We start from the raw sequence: 16,713 nt of genomic DNA on the forward strand, positions 1-16,713 counted from the left end.
CCCTCTGAATGTTCTTCTGCCCTGAGCCTCTCCTCTCAGACCCTGAACAAATTACAGCTAAGTCCCTTTCCCCTAAGTAAACCCAGAAAATTCCTGTACTAAGAAACTATTTAGAAACAACAATTAAAATCTTAAAAAATCAAGAAAGCAAAATTTTCAAACCCCAAAGACTATGACCTTTTCTTCCCACTACCTTATACTCCAAATGTCCCTGCTGCATGGTCAGGGCTTGAGAAAGGTTTATTGAGTGAATTAATGAAATCTATAGTAACTAAAGTCTATCCATGGATGTTTCCACTGCTTTTGGGGTCATAAGTCACAAGTGTCCATGTTCATTATTCACGGAGTCTGTCTGTACAGATTGGTCTACCTACTGGCATTGATATGTAACCCCAGACACATGTGCTCATTGCTGTTCATGGACACATAGAGTGGCCAACATGTGTCACACACCCCACATGTTCCCTGGTGAGGCTGAACCAGGTACCGCTCTGCCTTCCTGTGTGAATTCCCACACTGCAAACATGTGCCCATTCATGATCCATTTGGTACCACACTTTCCTCACTTACATGCTCTTTCTTGGTGATTTTGTATTTAAAATGACCCTGAATCCCAGAGCTACAAGGAGCATGGGTGGCCCTAAGCACAGAAGGCGGGATGTGCCTCACAGACAAAAACACCTGTGCGGGTAAGGCTCACTCAGGCTCACAAGGCAGAGTTGTGGGCCATGAGGTCAGTAGCAATGAATCAACAATGCAAAAATCCAGGAAAATGAACAGGAAATTTGTGATGTCCATGTGGAGCCACTCCAGAAAGTACTAAAGTCATATTTAGGACACAATGATGACATAACAGTAAAGGAGCTATATTCATGGAGGCATGAGATGGTGACCATTTCTTGCTTGTTTCTAAGAGCATCATGGGCAGCAGAGCTGTGAGACTGAAAGCCAAAGACACTGGTGACCACTGGTGACCACAGTACCCAAGGCTAGAAATGTGAAACACTTCTGAGCTGGCATTTCAGTATTGGTAAATAAAGCATATATATATGCTGTCTTTAAACAAAAACACACGTGAAACAAGGCTGTGTATTCATCAAGGGGCAAAAGCTCCAAGATCTGTAACCCTGTATTTCCCCCAGGAATAACAGCTCATGTGGCTGACTCCATGCCCTCAGCGACTGTAACACAGCAGCCACGAATGTGAGGATGCTCTGTATGCCCTCTCCCTGCCAGACCCCCGTTCTTTCCTGAGCACAACACTCTTGTTCTCTTTTCTGGACCCACTCATTTCCCTCCAAGGACACACTGGCAGTGCTACCTCTCGGGCATCGTATTTTATGCACCTATAAATACCCTGCTGATTTTCTTAAAAAGAAAATTGTGATGCAGTGAACCCCAAGCCCCTATATTGCCAACAAACCCCAAGGTGACGTCTCTGCTGCTGTCCTGAGGGCCTCAAACAGCCAGGACCTGCATCTGCCCTCCTCCTTTCATCCACAACAGGTCCACTCCAACAGGTGTCTGGTTTAAATAATAGAAATATCCACAGACAAAACTGTGTTCTCCTCAGGGGTTCAGAGATGTTACCAAGGAACCATGAAGGTATCAAGTCTCGAGGCAAAAATGAGAAGACCTTTCACAAAAAGAGCATCAAACATCTCAACTACCACAAACATGACAGGAATCACGAGAAAAAGAAAAAAGTATAAAATTGGCATAAATTCAACACAGGTATTTGTTGAGGACATATTCCATGCAGGTGAGACTCCTTGCCAAGGATACAAGTTTTTTTTTTTTTTTTTTTTTTTTTTTTTTTTTTTTTTTTTGAGGATACAAGTATTAAAAAGACATGGACTTTGCCCACAAAATGTCTACAAATTAGAAGGGAAAATGGACCTAACTGCGTGGTCACAAAGGATGGGAAGGGAGGCATATATTTCCAAAAAGAAACTAAAGGTGGTGTGAAACTCTCACAAAGCACAGACTCCTTCCACTTGTGAATCGGGGAGGGCTCCCAGGAGGAAATGACATCTGTTGCCTGTGACCCAGGGAGGTACTCAGACTTCATTTTACTTTGAGAGAATTTTGAGATTTAAGTCCCAGAAAGAGGTGAGAACAACACATCCCACTAAATGACACTCAGCTGATATTGACAACTGATCATTGAGCAGAAAGGAAAGATGAAAGTTGCACACAGAGACTTGCAAATCCATCACCACTGAGCTGGGTTTAGGTAAGTGCTGGAACCAGGGCTGCAGGGATCTTACTCCAAAGGAAGGCCAGTGCACTGATGTCTCCAGTGTGATTTCCTGGGAGGAACAGATTGGAAATGCTCTGCAGCAGGTGGAGTGAGGACTTCAGGGGAAGGGGCATGGATTTGGAGGAGGGCTGAGGACAGACAGGAAGGTGGGGACACAGTTGGGAAAGAGCAGGAAGGTGGTTCCAGACTTACCAGCGCTTCCAGAGCCAGAATGCAAGACCTGCCAGAAGCACCAGGGGCACGACCACCGCCAGGAAGACCAAGCCCACGGGGCGGTGCTGCTCTGTGGGTTTGGTGCACAGAGGGTGTCAATTCCCATCCACCCCGGGTTGACCTGCACCTACCTGGTCCTTTTTGCTCCCGTCACCCTCTGCCTCACCAACCACCCTTCCTCTTTCTCCTCTCCCATCCCTGCTCATAGATGGACCCTTCAACCAACCCTCTGCTTCCTGCTGTATCTACAGGACCCTCACACCCAGCTCTCCATTTCTTAGGTCACTAATTTTAGTCCTTTATGATCTGGAGTCCCTAGAATCCCAACTTTGTATCTATCTCTCCTGCACTGCTGGAGGACCACCCTTTCCCAGCTGGACACCAGCCCTTTCTCACCCCAGTAGAGGACAATATCCTGGCCTTCTAGACTGCTGTGTCTCACTCGGCAAGACAGGCTGGCTGCCTCCCTGGCTTCCACATTCAAGGACGTCTGAAGATACCATGTCCCGTCAGAATTGGGCAAAACGTCACCTCGTCGGGTGCCCTGTTGCTCCTGGTCACCCCGCATCCACATCACCCACACTGGCTTTGGGTAGAAGCCAGAGACGTGGCACACAAAGAGCAGATGGCCAGGCCCCTGACTCTGACTGGGGCCAGTGGACAGCCAGGCCTCTGGCCTCACTGCAGAGACAGGACAGGAATTCTCAGACTTAGAAGGTAGATTTTCACATCGCTTTAGATACACACGTCTTTCCACCTCTAGAAACCTGTCAGCATCATCCCCTCTCCTTCTTGGCACCTTCTCACCCTGAATTTGAGGAAATGTGGCAAATTTTTGAGTACAGAGAGAGAATGCTTGGAGGGAGGGAGCAGGACTGACCTTGTCGCTGCAGATCTGTCTTTCCTGCGTCAAGAAGACCCAAGAGGAAATGGGGGCAGATGTCATTGATTTCTGCCTGTGTTCTTACATTGACCACATGGTGCTGATTGAAGACTGTGCAGACCTGCTGAGCCCTCCTTCCTCCCTTTGGAGATGGCCACCATGACGTGTTCTGGAAGTTCATGAGATCTGATCCTTGATATGCAACCCGCGCAAATCCTACTGATGCTTCTCCAAGGTGCAGCTCACAGCCTCCTTCCAGCTGGACCTGAAAGGGATCTTGGAAAAGGGGGTATGAGATACAAGAAAGGGGGAGGGAAAGAGATGAGATGTGGTAAATGGAAGCCAGGGACAGTGGAAGCAGAAGGAGAAACCGAGGGTATCAGAAGGAACGGGAGATTTTGGTTTGAGTGAAGGCTTAGAGAGAGGGGAAATGGTGGTCGCTGGAGACAGAGGAAAAGGTGAATGACTGAGGAAGGAATAAATGTTGGAAGAGAGATGGGAAGGTGTGGGCAGAGGACAGGGAGGGGTCCTCAGAAGAGCTGGGATGAAACCGTCTGGGGTGAAAGGAGGGCAGGGGGTACTGAAACACACAGACAGAGGTCACTGAGGGGATTGAATGGAGAAAAAAGCACATTTCAAGGATCAGTCACAGAGTAAGGGAGAGGAGGATGTCTGGCTGCAGGCCAGGGAATGGGGTGGTCACTGCAGACATTACTGGAGGCCTCAGAGCACAGCCTGAGGTCAACGAGAGGAGGGGAAGGAGCAGAAGACATAAAGCTTTTCGAGAATCAGGGTCTGGCTTCTGCCCCGTGAACAGAGGGATGTGATTCAGTTTTACAATGGGAGTCGAGAGGTTCAGCAGCCAGTGGAGGGTCTACCCAGGAGGAAGAAGGAACTCAAGGTTACACACACACCGACCACCTCCATCCCACCTGCCCTGAGGGACCTGAACTCACATTCAAGCTGCCATTGACTGACATGGTCCTGAAATACCTGAAGAAATCTACTGGAGTATGAATGGAATAACTTTTCTAGTTCAATGAGCCTCTCTTTGCTGAAGTTGCCCCTGGACCAAGGCCGCAGGAAAATGAAAGCTCCGGTCTTGCTGTCCCAGCCATGAGTCTGCAGCTGTCCCAGCCAAGCTGAACCCTGATTTTGTGTCCGGGCACGGTTGTAAAAAGATGAGGTCAGGATGATTCGAAAAGTGATTGGCTCCTGGAAGTCTGTGCCAGAAGAACAGATAGACTGAGGAAGAGGAGGGCAGAGGGAAGGAGAGAGAATCAGCAAAAGGGGCCAGGGAGGGGCACCGAAATCTGGAGGACAGGGAGCCGTAGTTCCCTCTGGAGACACGTGCTGCCCCAGAGCCCCGAGCTTGGCACCCACCATTCAGAAGAGCACAAGGCCCTGGGGTCAGGGAGGCTCAGGGAGGAACCAGGTGGACATGCCTCACTCCCCAGGAATGTGCTGGGGAACCCACACCATGTGTGCACGTGCGCACAGACACCAGTGCACACACGTACACACACGCTCAGAGTTACACGTGATATGCACACATATAGACACAGATGCAAACACAGACATACAGACACCCACCCACACACGTGCACACACGGCAGAAACACACAGAGATACACACACAGGCACATATACACACATACTCATACACATATACACACATGCACACATGTACACAACAACATATGTGCACACATGACACACATCACACAAATGTAGACAAACACTCTTGCACTGACCAGGCAGGGCCACATCCTCACCATCGTCACTGTTACTGCCTGGGACAAGAACCGTGAGCAACACCAGTTGCAACAACAGCATCTTATGTGCAGATGTTCTTTCTTTCTCTCGGAAAGTGGGTCTTTGGCGTCTGTTCTCACAAACCTCCCCACACGCAGCCCCTCTCTTCTGACTTCCTTCTCAACACACACGCCTGCCCTGAGTCTCCGCGACAATGCAAATGGGCTCCGCCCTCAACCCTGGACACCTACTCAGACTCTCACTTCCCCTCCGGGTCTGACCCTCCTCTCGGCTTCCAGCTTCTCCCTGTCACCAGCCTCCGTCGTGCTCCCTGAGGCCCTGATTCAGGCCCTGTTCAGGCTGGGGAACAAGTCTCGTGTGGCATGGAAAAGGGACCCTACCTTCCATGCCTTTTCTCCTCATCCAGACAGTAACCCATGAAGACACACGGCTCCCCAGCACCCAACCCTGGACCCTGCTGTCACCCTGTCTCTCCAGTCCTTGGGACACTGCCCAAGAACTTCTTTCATGTCTCACCCTCACCCCAGCCCGTTCACATCTCTGATGTGTCACTGCTTGTGTTAAAAAATAAAATCAACCAGATAAATTTAAAGGTCACCCTCCAGTAATTGGGAAGAAGAGGGGGTCTGATCATGCAGATGACTTCCCCTCCTTGGGGGAGGGAGAGGGCTCATGTGACAGAGGACCTCATTTGTAAATTCCTCACTGATGCATGAACACTTACATTTCTGGGGGAGGCTGGAACTGCACTTAGGTTAGGTATTAAACAAGGTTTGGGGAGTTGGCCTGGCCCAAACCGTCATTTTGAGCCCGTGGTCCTTTCCTTCCTTCCTTCCTTCCTTCCTTCCTTCCTTCCTTCCTTCCTTCTTTCTTTCTTTCTTTCTTTCTTTCTTTTTTTCTTTTTTAATTTACATCCAAGTTAGTTAGCATCTAGTGCAATAATGATTTCAGGAGTAGAATCCAGTGATTCATCCCCTACATATAACACCCAGTGCTCATCCCAACAAGTGTCTTCCTTAATGTACCTTACCCATTTAGCCCGTCTCCCCACTCACAACCCTTCCAGAAATCCTCAGTTTGTTCTCCATATTTAAAAGTCTCTTATGTTTTGTCCCCCTCCTTGTTTTTATGTTATTTTTGCTTCCCTTCCCTTATGTCCATCTATTTTGTATCTTAAAGTCCTCATATGAGTGAAGTCATATGACATTTGTCTTTCTCTGACTAATTCTGCTTACCCTAATACCCTCTAGTTCCATCCACGTAGTTGCAAATGGCAAGATTTCATTCTTTTTGATTGCTAAGTAATACTCCATTGTGTGTGTGTGTGTGTGTGTGTGTGTGTGTGTGTGTGTGTGTGTGTTTGTGTATGTATCTCACATCTTCTTTATCCATTCACCCATCGATGGACATTTGGGCTCTTTCCATACTTTGGCTATTGCTGATAATGCTGCTATAAACATTAGGGTGCATGTGCCCCTTTGAAACAGCACACCTGTATCCCTTGGATAAATACCTAGTAGTTCCATCACTTGGTCGTAGGGTAGTTCTATTTTTAGTTTTCTGAGGAACCTCCATACTGTTTTCCAGAGTGGCTGCACCAGCCTGCATTCTCACCAACAATGCAAAAAAGATCCTCTTTCTCCACATCCTCACCAACAACTGTTGTTGCCCGAGTTGTCAATTTTAGCCATTCTGACAGGTGTGAGGTGGTATCTCCTTGTGGTTTTGATTTGTATTTCCCTGATGACGAGTGATGTTGAGCATTTTTTCATGTATGGGTTGGCCATCTGGATGTCTTCCTTGGAGAAGTGTCTGTTCATGTCTATTGCCCATTTCTTCACTGGATTATTTGTTTTTTGGGTGTTGAGTTTGATAAGTTCTTTATAGATTTTGGATCCTAACCCTTTTTCTGATATGTCATTCACAAGTACCTTCTCCCATTCCATTGGTTGCCTTTTAGTTTTGATGATTGTTTCCTTCACTATAGAGACTTTTTATTTTGATGAGGTCCCATAGTTCATTTTTTGCTTTTGTTTCCATTGCCTTCATAGACATGTTGAGTAAGAAGTTGCTGTAGCTGAGGTCAAAGAGGTTGCTGCCTGTTTTCTCCTTAGGATTTTGATGGTTTCCTGTCTTACGTTTAGCTCTTTCATCAATTTTGGGTTTATTTTTGTGTATGGTGTAAGAAAGTGGTCCAGTTTCATTTTTCTGCATGTCTCTGTCCAGTATTCCCAGCACCATTTGCTGAAGAGACTGTCTTTATTCCATTGGATATTCTTTCCTGCTTTGTCAAAGATTAGTTGGCCATATGTTTGTGGGTCCATTTCTGGGTTCTCTATTCTGTTCCATTTCCCTGAGTGTCCTTTCTTGTGCCAGTACCATGCTGTCTTGATGATTATAGCTTTGTAATACAGCTTGAAGTCTGGGATTGTGATGCCTCCATCCTTGGTTTTCTTTTTCAAGATTGCTTTGGCTATTAGGGGTCTTTTCTGGTTTCATACAAATTTTAGAATTGTTTGTTCTAGCTCTGTGAAGAATGCTGGTGTTATTTTGATAGGGTTTGCATTAAATATGTAGATTGTTTGGGTAGTATCCACATTTTAACAATATTTGTCCTTCCAATCCATGAGCATGGAATATTTTTTCATTTTTTCTGTGTCTTCTTCAATTTCCTTCATAAGCTTTCTATAGTTTTCAGTGTACAGATTTTTCACCTCTTTGGTTAGGTTTATTCCTAGGTATTTTATGGTTTTTGGTGCAATTGTAAATGGAATCGATTCCTTCATTTCTTTTTCTGTTGCTTCATTATTGGTATATAGGAATGCAACCAATTTCTGAGCATTGATTTTTGTATCCTGAGACTTTGCTGAATTCATGGATCAGTTCTAGCAGTTTTTGGTGGAATCTTTTGGGTTTTCCATATAGAGTATCATGTGAAGAGTGAACGTTTGACTTTCTCCTTGCTGATTTGGATGTTTTTTATTCCTTTGTGTTGCTGATTGTTGAGGCTAGGACTTCCAATATATGTTGAATAACAGTGAGCCCTTGTTGTTGTTTTTTTAAACACTTGCTCTATTTTCTTTTCAGGATTTCCCCATGATTGCCTGTATAACCATATCAGCAACAACCAGTTCACCATTATTTTTAGGGGAGAATCAGTTGCCATCAGAGACACCACAGAACATTGAAATATCTGAAGAATACCCCCTCTGTGTGTCTTGCAGTCATATATATTCACTCACCAAACAGTCACTTAGCACCAACCTGGATCCAAGCACCTTGCTCCATGCATGACAATACAGTGTTCACAACGCAACTGCTTTATTCAAGGAGCTTTTAGTCTACTTGGGAAGAAAAACACATCAATCATGAACTATACATTTTGGTGTGCTGTCTTCTTTTAATGCGCAGACTCTAGACTAAAACAAGCCTGCTTGAAACACCATTTACTCAAGTGGTGACCCTTCCTGGTGTTTGCCCTCTCAGAATCTTGACTCAGTGGTTGGCTCAGGTGTTTCTATCCCCACTGGAACTGGATCCCAAATCCAACAGGACCTGGCAAGTGGTAGGCACTCGATGATTATTTCTGAATGATTGAATAATTCAATTCAGACATCAAATTATTCTTAAAGGTTGTGGATTATTACTGTGACATAAAGTGTATTAAGTATCAAAAAGTAGTAGTTGTAATCCTACTTGATAAAATGAGAAGATTACACAGTTTTCTGTAGGATACAAGTTTATGTTAATAATCATGAAGTTCACACAGGACCCTAAAGCAAGTCTCCCATTATTTGTAATATGAAACTGAAAGGGCGGGCCTACACCGGCCGACTCCATCTTGTTGTGTGTCCTCCACCTTGACCACGCCTCCTCCCCTTGAGTAACCTCCCGCTCACCGGTTCAAACTTCCCGATCAAAACATGCCTGGTGACCTGCGTAACAAGACTCCGACCCTTCCCCAGCCAATCGGCTGAGGCCACAGCCATTACCTCACCAACTGCCCCTAGACCCCTATAAAACCTTTGTGCTTTTGAAACTCGCTCTCTCTCCCCGGCATTTCACCGCTGCGTCAGTGCAGGTAGGGGATTGAGCTCGAGCTAGCTCGAATAAAGGCTCTTTGCTTTTGCATCGGACTCGGCTCCCTGGTGGTCTTTGGGGATCACAAATTCTGGGCATAACAAAATCATGAGAATTTGTAGCACATGGAGTTAATAGACTGTTCTGGAATCATGTATCCAGATTCCCTTCTTACTCTTCCTGCTTGAATGAGCTGGCCTTCTGGGACATGCTGACCTTCTACTTCCAGGGTGTTCTTAAGTGTTTAAAGACTCGTAAGTATTTGTTTGTGCTTTATATCATCTGGATAATGTGTTTGGGCTTGTCTTGTTATTTCTTGGTTGACCAGTAAAGAGAAATAATCTCAGGCTAATGAGAGAAAGATCATCTTTTTTGGAAAGTTCTGACAAGAACATAGAAAATTAGAAAGAGCTCACTCCCACACTTCAGATTTTGAAAAGCTGGATGATCAAGATCACTTCTCCTGAATCCATCAGAGCTAAAGGATCAGATCAACTGGTTAACCCAATATCTAGGGAAATACAGACTCACCCAAGAAAATAGAGTATGCAAACCCTCGCTTACCAAAGACAGGTGCCAGAGGCTCCATAAGCCAGAAAGAATAATTCAGCTCCAACTGTTAACAAATGACTGAAGGCTCGTTGAGTACTGGGAGGCCCTGAGAGTCACAGACTTGGGAAATTCACTGTATCTCTAGGCTTTTGTCCATCAAACTCCCAGCACTCCTGACAGGCTGGAGTCCAGGATACAGACCAAGGAACTGCCTTCCTCTGGCACAAGCTTGAGGCCTGACAACAGCAGCAGCATGAGAAGGTCAGAAAGGAGCTTTAACCTGGTGTGGGAAGGGCAGAGAGCCCCACTACCTCAGGGCACAGTGAGCCACTGTGCAGCAGGAGGAAGAGCCAGTGGGGGAAGGGACAGGAACACACCTTGTCCCAGACTAAGAGGCTCCACCAGTTGAGGCAAAATCAGGAACACTCAAAAGGCCCAGTCCCCAAACTGAAACACAAAGCACCTGGCTGAGGAGAAGACTGGGCCAAAGCAGAGGTAGTGCCCCCTTCTCTGTCCCAAGCAGGCCAGCCAGCAGGGAACCAAGGGCAGCTCCTGCTGGTGGGGGGAAAAGAGGATGAAGATATCAGAGAGAAAGAATTTCCTTTGCCCTTCAAGTTCCTTCTAGCTACACTAAAACTCAGATTGACACGGGGTAGATTAACAGGAGAAAATCAAATTTAATTGCATATGTATGGGGAATCCACACTGACACGAAATTCTAAAGACAGTGTGGTGACGCGAAGCATAAGTGAGTTCAGGAGGTGTAGGAGCCTGAAGATACAAAGGAAAGGAAGACCACTGGCAGGACGGTAAGAGGAGAGGTTTGGAAAACAAATAGGTGCCCTATTATGCAGATACATTTCTTAGGAAAAGAGGAATCTCTCTTAATAGCTCTCTTCCTGCTACAAGCAGGCAGGTGAGGGAGAGGTAAAGACCTTTTCTGGAATTTGCTGGGTTTTGGCTGCTTTTAACTCAAAATAATGCTAGGGGCAAAGTAGCCCATCTGGGGAAGGCCTGCTCTTGGCACCTATAAAGATAAATCATCCTGAAGCATATCCCAAAGAGAATACTCACAGTGAATAGGAACAAAGCCCTCAGGCCAACAGCCCTACCTACACAGAAAGAGAGGAGAGAGGGGAGAGGGCTGTGAAAGCAGCAGCAGACACAAACCCAGGCCCCTAGATGAGACAGACTGAACCCCCTCCACCACACTGAACAAAAGAACAGGCACACACATTTCCATTCCAAAAAAATATATATCCTAATTACCTCAGTGTCTTAGCCTACTGACATGTCTGCATTTTGATCAAAAATTATTAAACACATGCAAATAAGAGGGGGTGGTGCCCCCAGGCCCCTAAAACAGTCCACACTTGCCTTCTGAGTCCCTGTGCCCACAGGAGAGCAACAGTTAGCACATTCAACAACAACAAAAAACCACAGCGGTGACAAGAAACTCCGTCACAGGTTGAGTGATAAAGACTTCAAAGAAAGGAGAAGTTTTCTATTTTAAGGCCTTGGAAAGCACTTTTCTTCCTGCTGTTTAAGTAGGAGGCCTCCCATTTGCCTTTTGCACTGGACCTTGTAAATTATAAGCCTCCAAAAATTTACAGCCATGAGTGTAGTGTGGGGAGAGTGGAGGGGCTGGGGGCTGGCGTGGGTTTGGGCAGGAAGGAGAACGAAGAATGACAAGGAAACGAGGAATGTCATTTTGGGACCAAAGTGTTGGGACCTGGGCAGAGACACCAATGGTCATAACAGAAGCAGAAGGAGAAGGGGGCCAGAAGACAGACTGTCAGCAAAAAGATTTAGGGGTCCCTGTGGGCAAAAAGACAAAACATAGCTTTCCTGACACAAGAATAGTCATTTTAGGCCCCCAGCCATCCTGTAAAAGAAGGTAAGAACAGCCACTATCAGGCCAGGAGATAGCCTAATCCTATCACAAGAAATCAGTGGTAAAATTCCCAGACCTTCAAAAGTCAAGACTGACCTGACACACACTCTTGAGTTATCTTTGTAGGATGTGAACTCCTCAGAGCACCCAGATGCTGGAAGCTACTGGAGCCAGGGAATCAGTAATGCCCACTCCTGCTGGCCTCATGACTGACCTGAACTCTGTCACCTTCAGATGACTTTTGCCCCAGTACCATGCTGAATTCCCCATTGCACAACCCTCTTCATGAGAATGTGTACATCACCCTCATTTAGAACTTCCTCAATTTTGTTGTTCGGGGAAGCACTGCTTTGGGAAATCTCCCCGGCGTTCTCCTTACTTGTCGCAAGTAAAACCCTTCCTTGTCCTATTCTTTGGCTCAGTTGTGTCTTTTGGCTCAACACCCACCAACAGGCAAGTACAGTTTTGGGTAATAGAAGGAGGAGGAAGAGAATGTGGAGGAGGAGAAGGGAACAGAAGAGGGTTGGAAGTTGAAGTGGAGCAGAGCCACTCAATCTTCAGCTCAGCTCCTGTGGGCAGAGGTGAGACACAATTAGGGGTGCAGGAAACAGCTGGCACATGAGTCATGGTTCCACTGAGGATCTGTGACTTTCTCAGCATAGGGATCGATGGCAGGCCACGCCCAAGATGGGCCACTTTGGCATGAATATTACTGTGAGTTAAAAGTAATCAAAACCCAGCAGATCCAGGAAAGGTTCTTGCCTCCCCTTCAACTGTCTAAATTTACACTGGAAAAAAGAGACTGTACCAGGAAGAGAACTATTAAGAGAGATTCCTCTTTACCTAAGAAACTTATCTGCATCTGCATAATAGGGCACCTTTGTTCTCCAAAGCTCTCCTCTCACCTTCTCACCAACAGTCTTCCTCCCCTTTGTATCCTCAGACCTCTACCCCTTTCCTGAGCTCACATAAACTTCATGTTGCCTCACTGTCTTTGAAATCCTATGTCTGCGTGGATCCCCTGTATATACAAAACTAAATTTGATTTTCTCCTGTTAATCTGTCTCCTGTTAAATGAGACAGTTTAGTCCAGCTAGAAGAATCTTGAAGGGCAGAGGGAATTCTTCCTCCCCAACACTAGCCAGCTCCACTTCTGCATGAATGCTCACCTTCAGTGGACAGAAGACAAGTTCTGAAGGAGGAGAAAGGAGGGGGGCTTCTCAAGAGAGACAGCAAACTGGGGACAAGAAGGAGTGGCTGTCGGGTCACTGACAATCGTGTGCTCCCTGGACACAGGAGCCCCAAAGGAGAAACAGGGGAGGTGTTTGGAGCTCAGCTAGCAGGGTGCCCACCCTCAGGGAGCAGGGCATCTTCCATGTCCCCAGACCTCCCTGAGGCCCTCCTGTGGCTCATTGGTGTTCAGGCCTTGAGCACCCTCGTGTTTCTCTAACAGCCTTTGCTGGGTGCCCCCCAAATACCATCACAGCTCTTGAATTTCTCCCTCCTCAGGACCCAGATGTGAGCGCCGTCCCCACACAGCCCCACACGCTCATCTGATGTGCCCTCCCCCACAGAAACCTCAGCTTCCCTGCGGTAGAAATCCACTGTCCCTGATGACCACATGCCTTTTACTGAGCTTCTCATTCCTCCACCACACTCTGCCTCCTGTTTCTCTTCTGTCTGGCTGACCTCCAGCAACATTTCCTGCATCTACTCTGTGTGCTTCTCACCTTTCACACCAAATCTCTTGTACTAAGAGAGCTTTGGACTGAGCATCAAGATAATTCCAGGCTGGGACACCCACTGGATGCAGTGAGTTGGTGAAATCATATCAGTATCTGGCCTCCGTTTCCTCATTGGCAACATGGCTGTGCTGAAAGAACTGAATATTTTCTAACAGCACTTTGGGATCTGAAATTCTTCCTGTGTTCCTGTCTTCCTGTGTCTTCCTGTGTTCCTGTCTCCTTCCATCCATGTGTTCTGCTCCTCCCCACTCGGTAGCCATGGTTCACCTCACCTTCATCTCAGCTCCCTGGACCTCCCCTCCCTGTCCTCCTACTCCCCACCCATTCAATCCAACTTCAGTCCTTCCTTCCACTTTCACACCTAAGGCATTGTTTTCTCATATGACCCTTGGATTCCTGTATGCAAATATACCAAACGGTTATGGATTCTATTTCTGGCAAGAAGGCATGCTCCACAGTTTGCAAAGGGGATATAACAAAAACCCTCAGAAATGCAAGATTTTTAAAAGTCTTTTAGTTCTTTTTTAATGCAGAGCTGCATTCATAATGAAACAAGGGAAACACCCAGAGAATAAAACAAGAAGAAATGGGAACCTGGCCAAGACTAACATGGCACATGAGCATATAAGACGCTGTGTGGGTCGCCTGAAGGTTAGTTGTTCTGGCCACTTTGCTTGAATCAGGTGACAAGGCCTGAGACCAGGCAAATAGGTGAAAGTTACCACGGAGGCTTCTGCTGTCTCCTTCAGTGACAGGAGGGACCAGGAAAAACACACCCAATTGTACAGAAGAGGAAGTTGTCCATCTGTGTATTCCCTGAATGTTGGCTTGTTTGCTTGTTTCTCATTGTAAGAATTACTAATCACAAGTGTGATATTGGAGTTCACAATATTCTACTTGTGTGACCCTGGAGTACACAATGCAGTAAATTAAAATAACAGATGATTCCTTGTGACACTTGGTGAATTCTAACACAAAGTTAATCTCATCAACAAGCTGCAAAGGATTCCCACACATAAAGCCTTTCCTAATATAAGGGCACAACCCAAAATTAAAGAACACGGAGAAAAATAATTCATCACGAAGTTAAGTTAGCAGACAGATAAGTAATACGTTAGATCCCTCAAGAAATCACACATAGGGGAAATTATATTTTAAAAGCTGAAAGATATAAAAAGAAATAATACCAGAAAAGAAAAAGCCATTATCAAAACCTATGAGAAAGATTTTTTTAATAGCAAATTAAAGCTTCTAGAAATAAAAATTCTAACCACTGTAATTAAAAGCTCAGTGGATGGGGGCGCCTGGGTGGCTCAGTCGGTTAGGCATCCAAATTCAGCTCAGGTCATGTTCTCACGGCTCATGGTTTGAGCCCCACGTCTGGCTCTGTGCTGACAGCTCAGACCCTGGAGCCTGCTTCTGATTCTGTGTCTTCCTCTCTCTAGCCCTCCCCCACTCACGCTCTGTCTCATTCTGTCTCTCAAAAATAAATAAACATTTAAAAGAATTTAAAAACAACAAGCTCAGTGGATGGAGTAAGTAACAACTAGGGATGCACTGATTGCTTTTTTTTTTTTTTTTTTTTTTTTTGATCTGGTTTATTTTGCCAGGACCCTTGTTATCAGATAGAAAGTAGGTAAGGATAAGCTTTTGCTGTGTGTTGTTTACTCAAAGTTCTACTTAGAGCATCCTCTACAAAAACTATTTTAAGAAGGTTTTGCTTTTCCATAATATGTTCTGAAAATACTATGTAATGTTCATTTATTATCCTGCAAGGACTGTTGTATGCTTGTTTACTTTGCTATCTTGCCCACTGCCCAATTCACTAGAAGAAAACTTTGTATTGGTCTGCTGGGGCAGCCATGACAAAGTACCACAGACTGCGTGGCTCAGACATGGATTTCTACTGGTTCTAGAGACCAGAAGTCTGGGACCAAGAGGTCAACAGGTTTGGTTCCTTCTGAGGCCTCTCTCTTTGGCTTGTAGGTGGACAGCCATCTTACCTCTGTGTCTGCATCTCATATTTCCTCTGTGCATCCCTGCTGTCTCTTTGGGTACAAATTTCCTCTTCTTTTAAGGACACCATTCATAGTGGACTAGGGCCCACCCTATGGCCTCATTTTAATTACTCTTTAAAGGCCTATTTCCAAATACAGTAACATTCTGAGATACTAAGGATTAGGGCTTTAACATATAAATTCCAGGGAGACACAGCTCAGCCCATAACACTGGATATTTTCACTTTTCAAAACCTTCACTTTCAAATGTGGTTTTTTTAAACAGGGATGTTGTTGATTTCTAGACTTCAGAGACTATTGCTCTGGCTTATGAAAGTAACCTTTAACCTCCCCAAAGCCTATAACTCTGTATTGTTTTCTTATTAATAACTATTGCCCTGATAGGTATGTTTAAGTCAACATCTGTTTTCTAAAATGTACAAGTAATTTTGGTTTTTCTTTATGGAACCCCCCAAAAAAACTCATTTTTCCTCCTCTTCCACGAGGTGCACTTGAAGATGAAGAGTTACTCTTATGAGTATTAAGATTTCTTATAAATTTAAAATAATTAATGGCACAGGGATAGACTTCCAGAAGATAGGACCAGAATAACGAGTTCAGGAACAGATCCATATAAGGGTGCCTGGGTGGCCCAGTCGGTTAAGCATTCGACTTCGGCTCAGATCATGAGCTCATGGTTCCTGGCTTGCATTGGGCTCTGTGCTGACAGCTCAGAGCCTGGAGCCTGCTTCAGATTCCGTCTCCTTCTGTCTCTCTGCCCCTCCCCCACTCACACTCTGTCTCTGTTTCTCTCTCTCTCTCTCTCTCTTCCTCTCCCTCTCTCTCAAAATGAATAAACATTAAAAAAAAAAGAAACAAAAACAGATGAACATAACGGAAGGGAAACAAAAATAATATAAAAACAGGGAGGGGGACAAAACAAAACAGACTTATAAATATGGAGAACAAACTGAGGGTTGCTGGAGGGGTTGTGGGAGGGGGGATGGGCTAAATGGGTAAGGGGCATTAAGGAATCTACTGAAATCATTGCTTCACTATATACTAACTAATTTGGATGTAAACTTTAAAAAATAAAAAATTAAGTTAAAAAAAATTTTTTAATGTTAATTAAGTCACTCATAAAAAAAAAAAAACAGATCTGTCTATATGGACACAATGTAATTGGTATTGCATATCGCTGGTATTAATCAAGTGACTAACATTGAAAAAAATAAGATGCCACTCCTATTTTACACCATGCACAAAAATCAGGTCCAGGTATATTGTAGATCTAAATGTAAAAGGTAAAA

General features: G+C 45.2%; 1 protein-coding gene across 2 annotated transcripts; it reads right to left on the minus strand.

The window, feature by feature from the left end:
• Positions 1–1,139: 1,139 nt before the first annotated feature.
• Positions 1,140–5,952, minus strand: LOC122212240 (T-cell surface glycoprotein CD1a-like). 2 transcript variants are annotated; one of them, XM_042926005.1, is made up of 6 exons: positions 5,135–5,952; positions 4,316–4,582; positions 3,357–3,635; positions 2,873–3,157; positions 2,456–2,546; positions 1,140–2,312 (listed from the first exon to the last, which is right to left on the minus strand). In XM_042926005.1, exons 1-6 carry the CDS (start codon positions 5,193–5,195, stop codon positions 2,267–2,269), a joined length of 1,029 nt encoding a protein of 342 aa, XP_042781939.1. In that variant the 5' UTR covers positions 5,196–5,952; the 3' UTR covers positions 1,140–2,266. The 2 variants fall into 2 exon arrangements, with proteins under 2 accessions (XP_042781939.1, XP_042781938.1); XM_042926004.1 differs by having other exon boundaries at positions 5,114–5,952.
• Between the last annotated feature and the right edge of the window lie 10,761 nt (positions 5,953–16,713).

Source organism: Panthera leo, chromosome F3 (assembly GCF_018350215.1).
Source record: "Panthera leo isolate Ple1 chromosome F3, P.leo_Ple1_pat1.1, whole genome shotgun sequence".
Classification (NCBI taxonomy): domain Eukaryota; kingdom Metazoa; phylum Chordata; class Mammalia; order Carnivora; family Felidae; genus Panthera; species Panthera leo.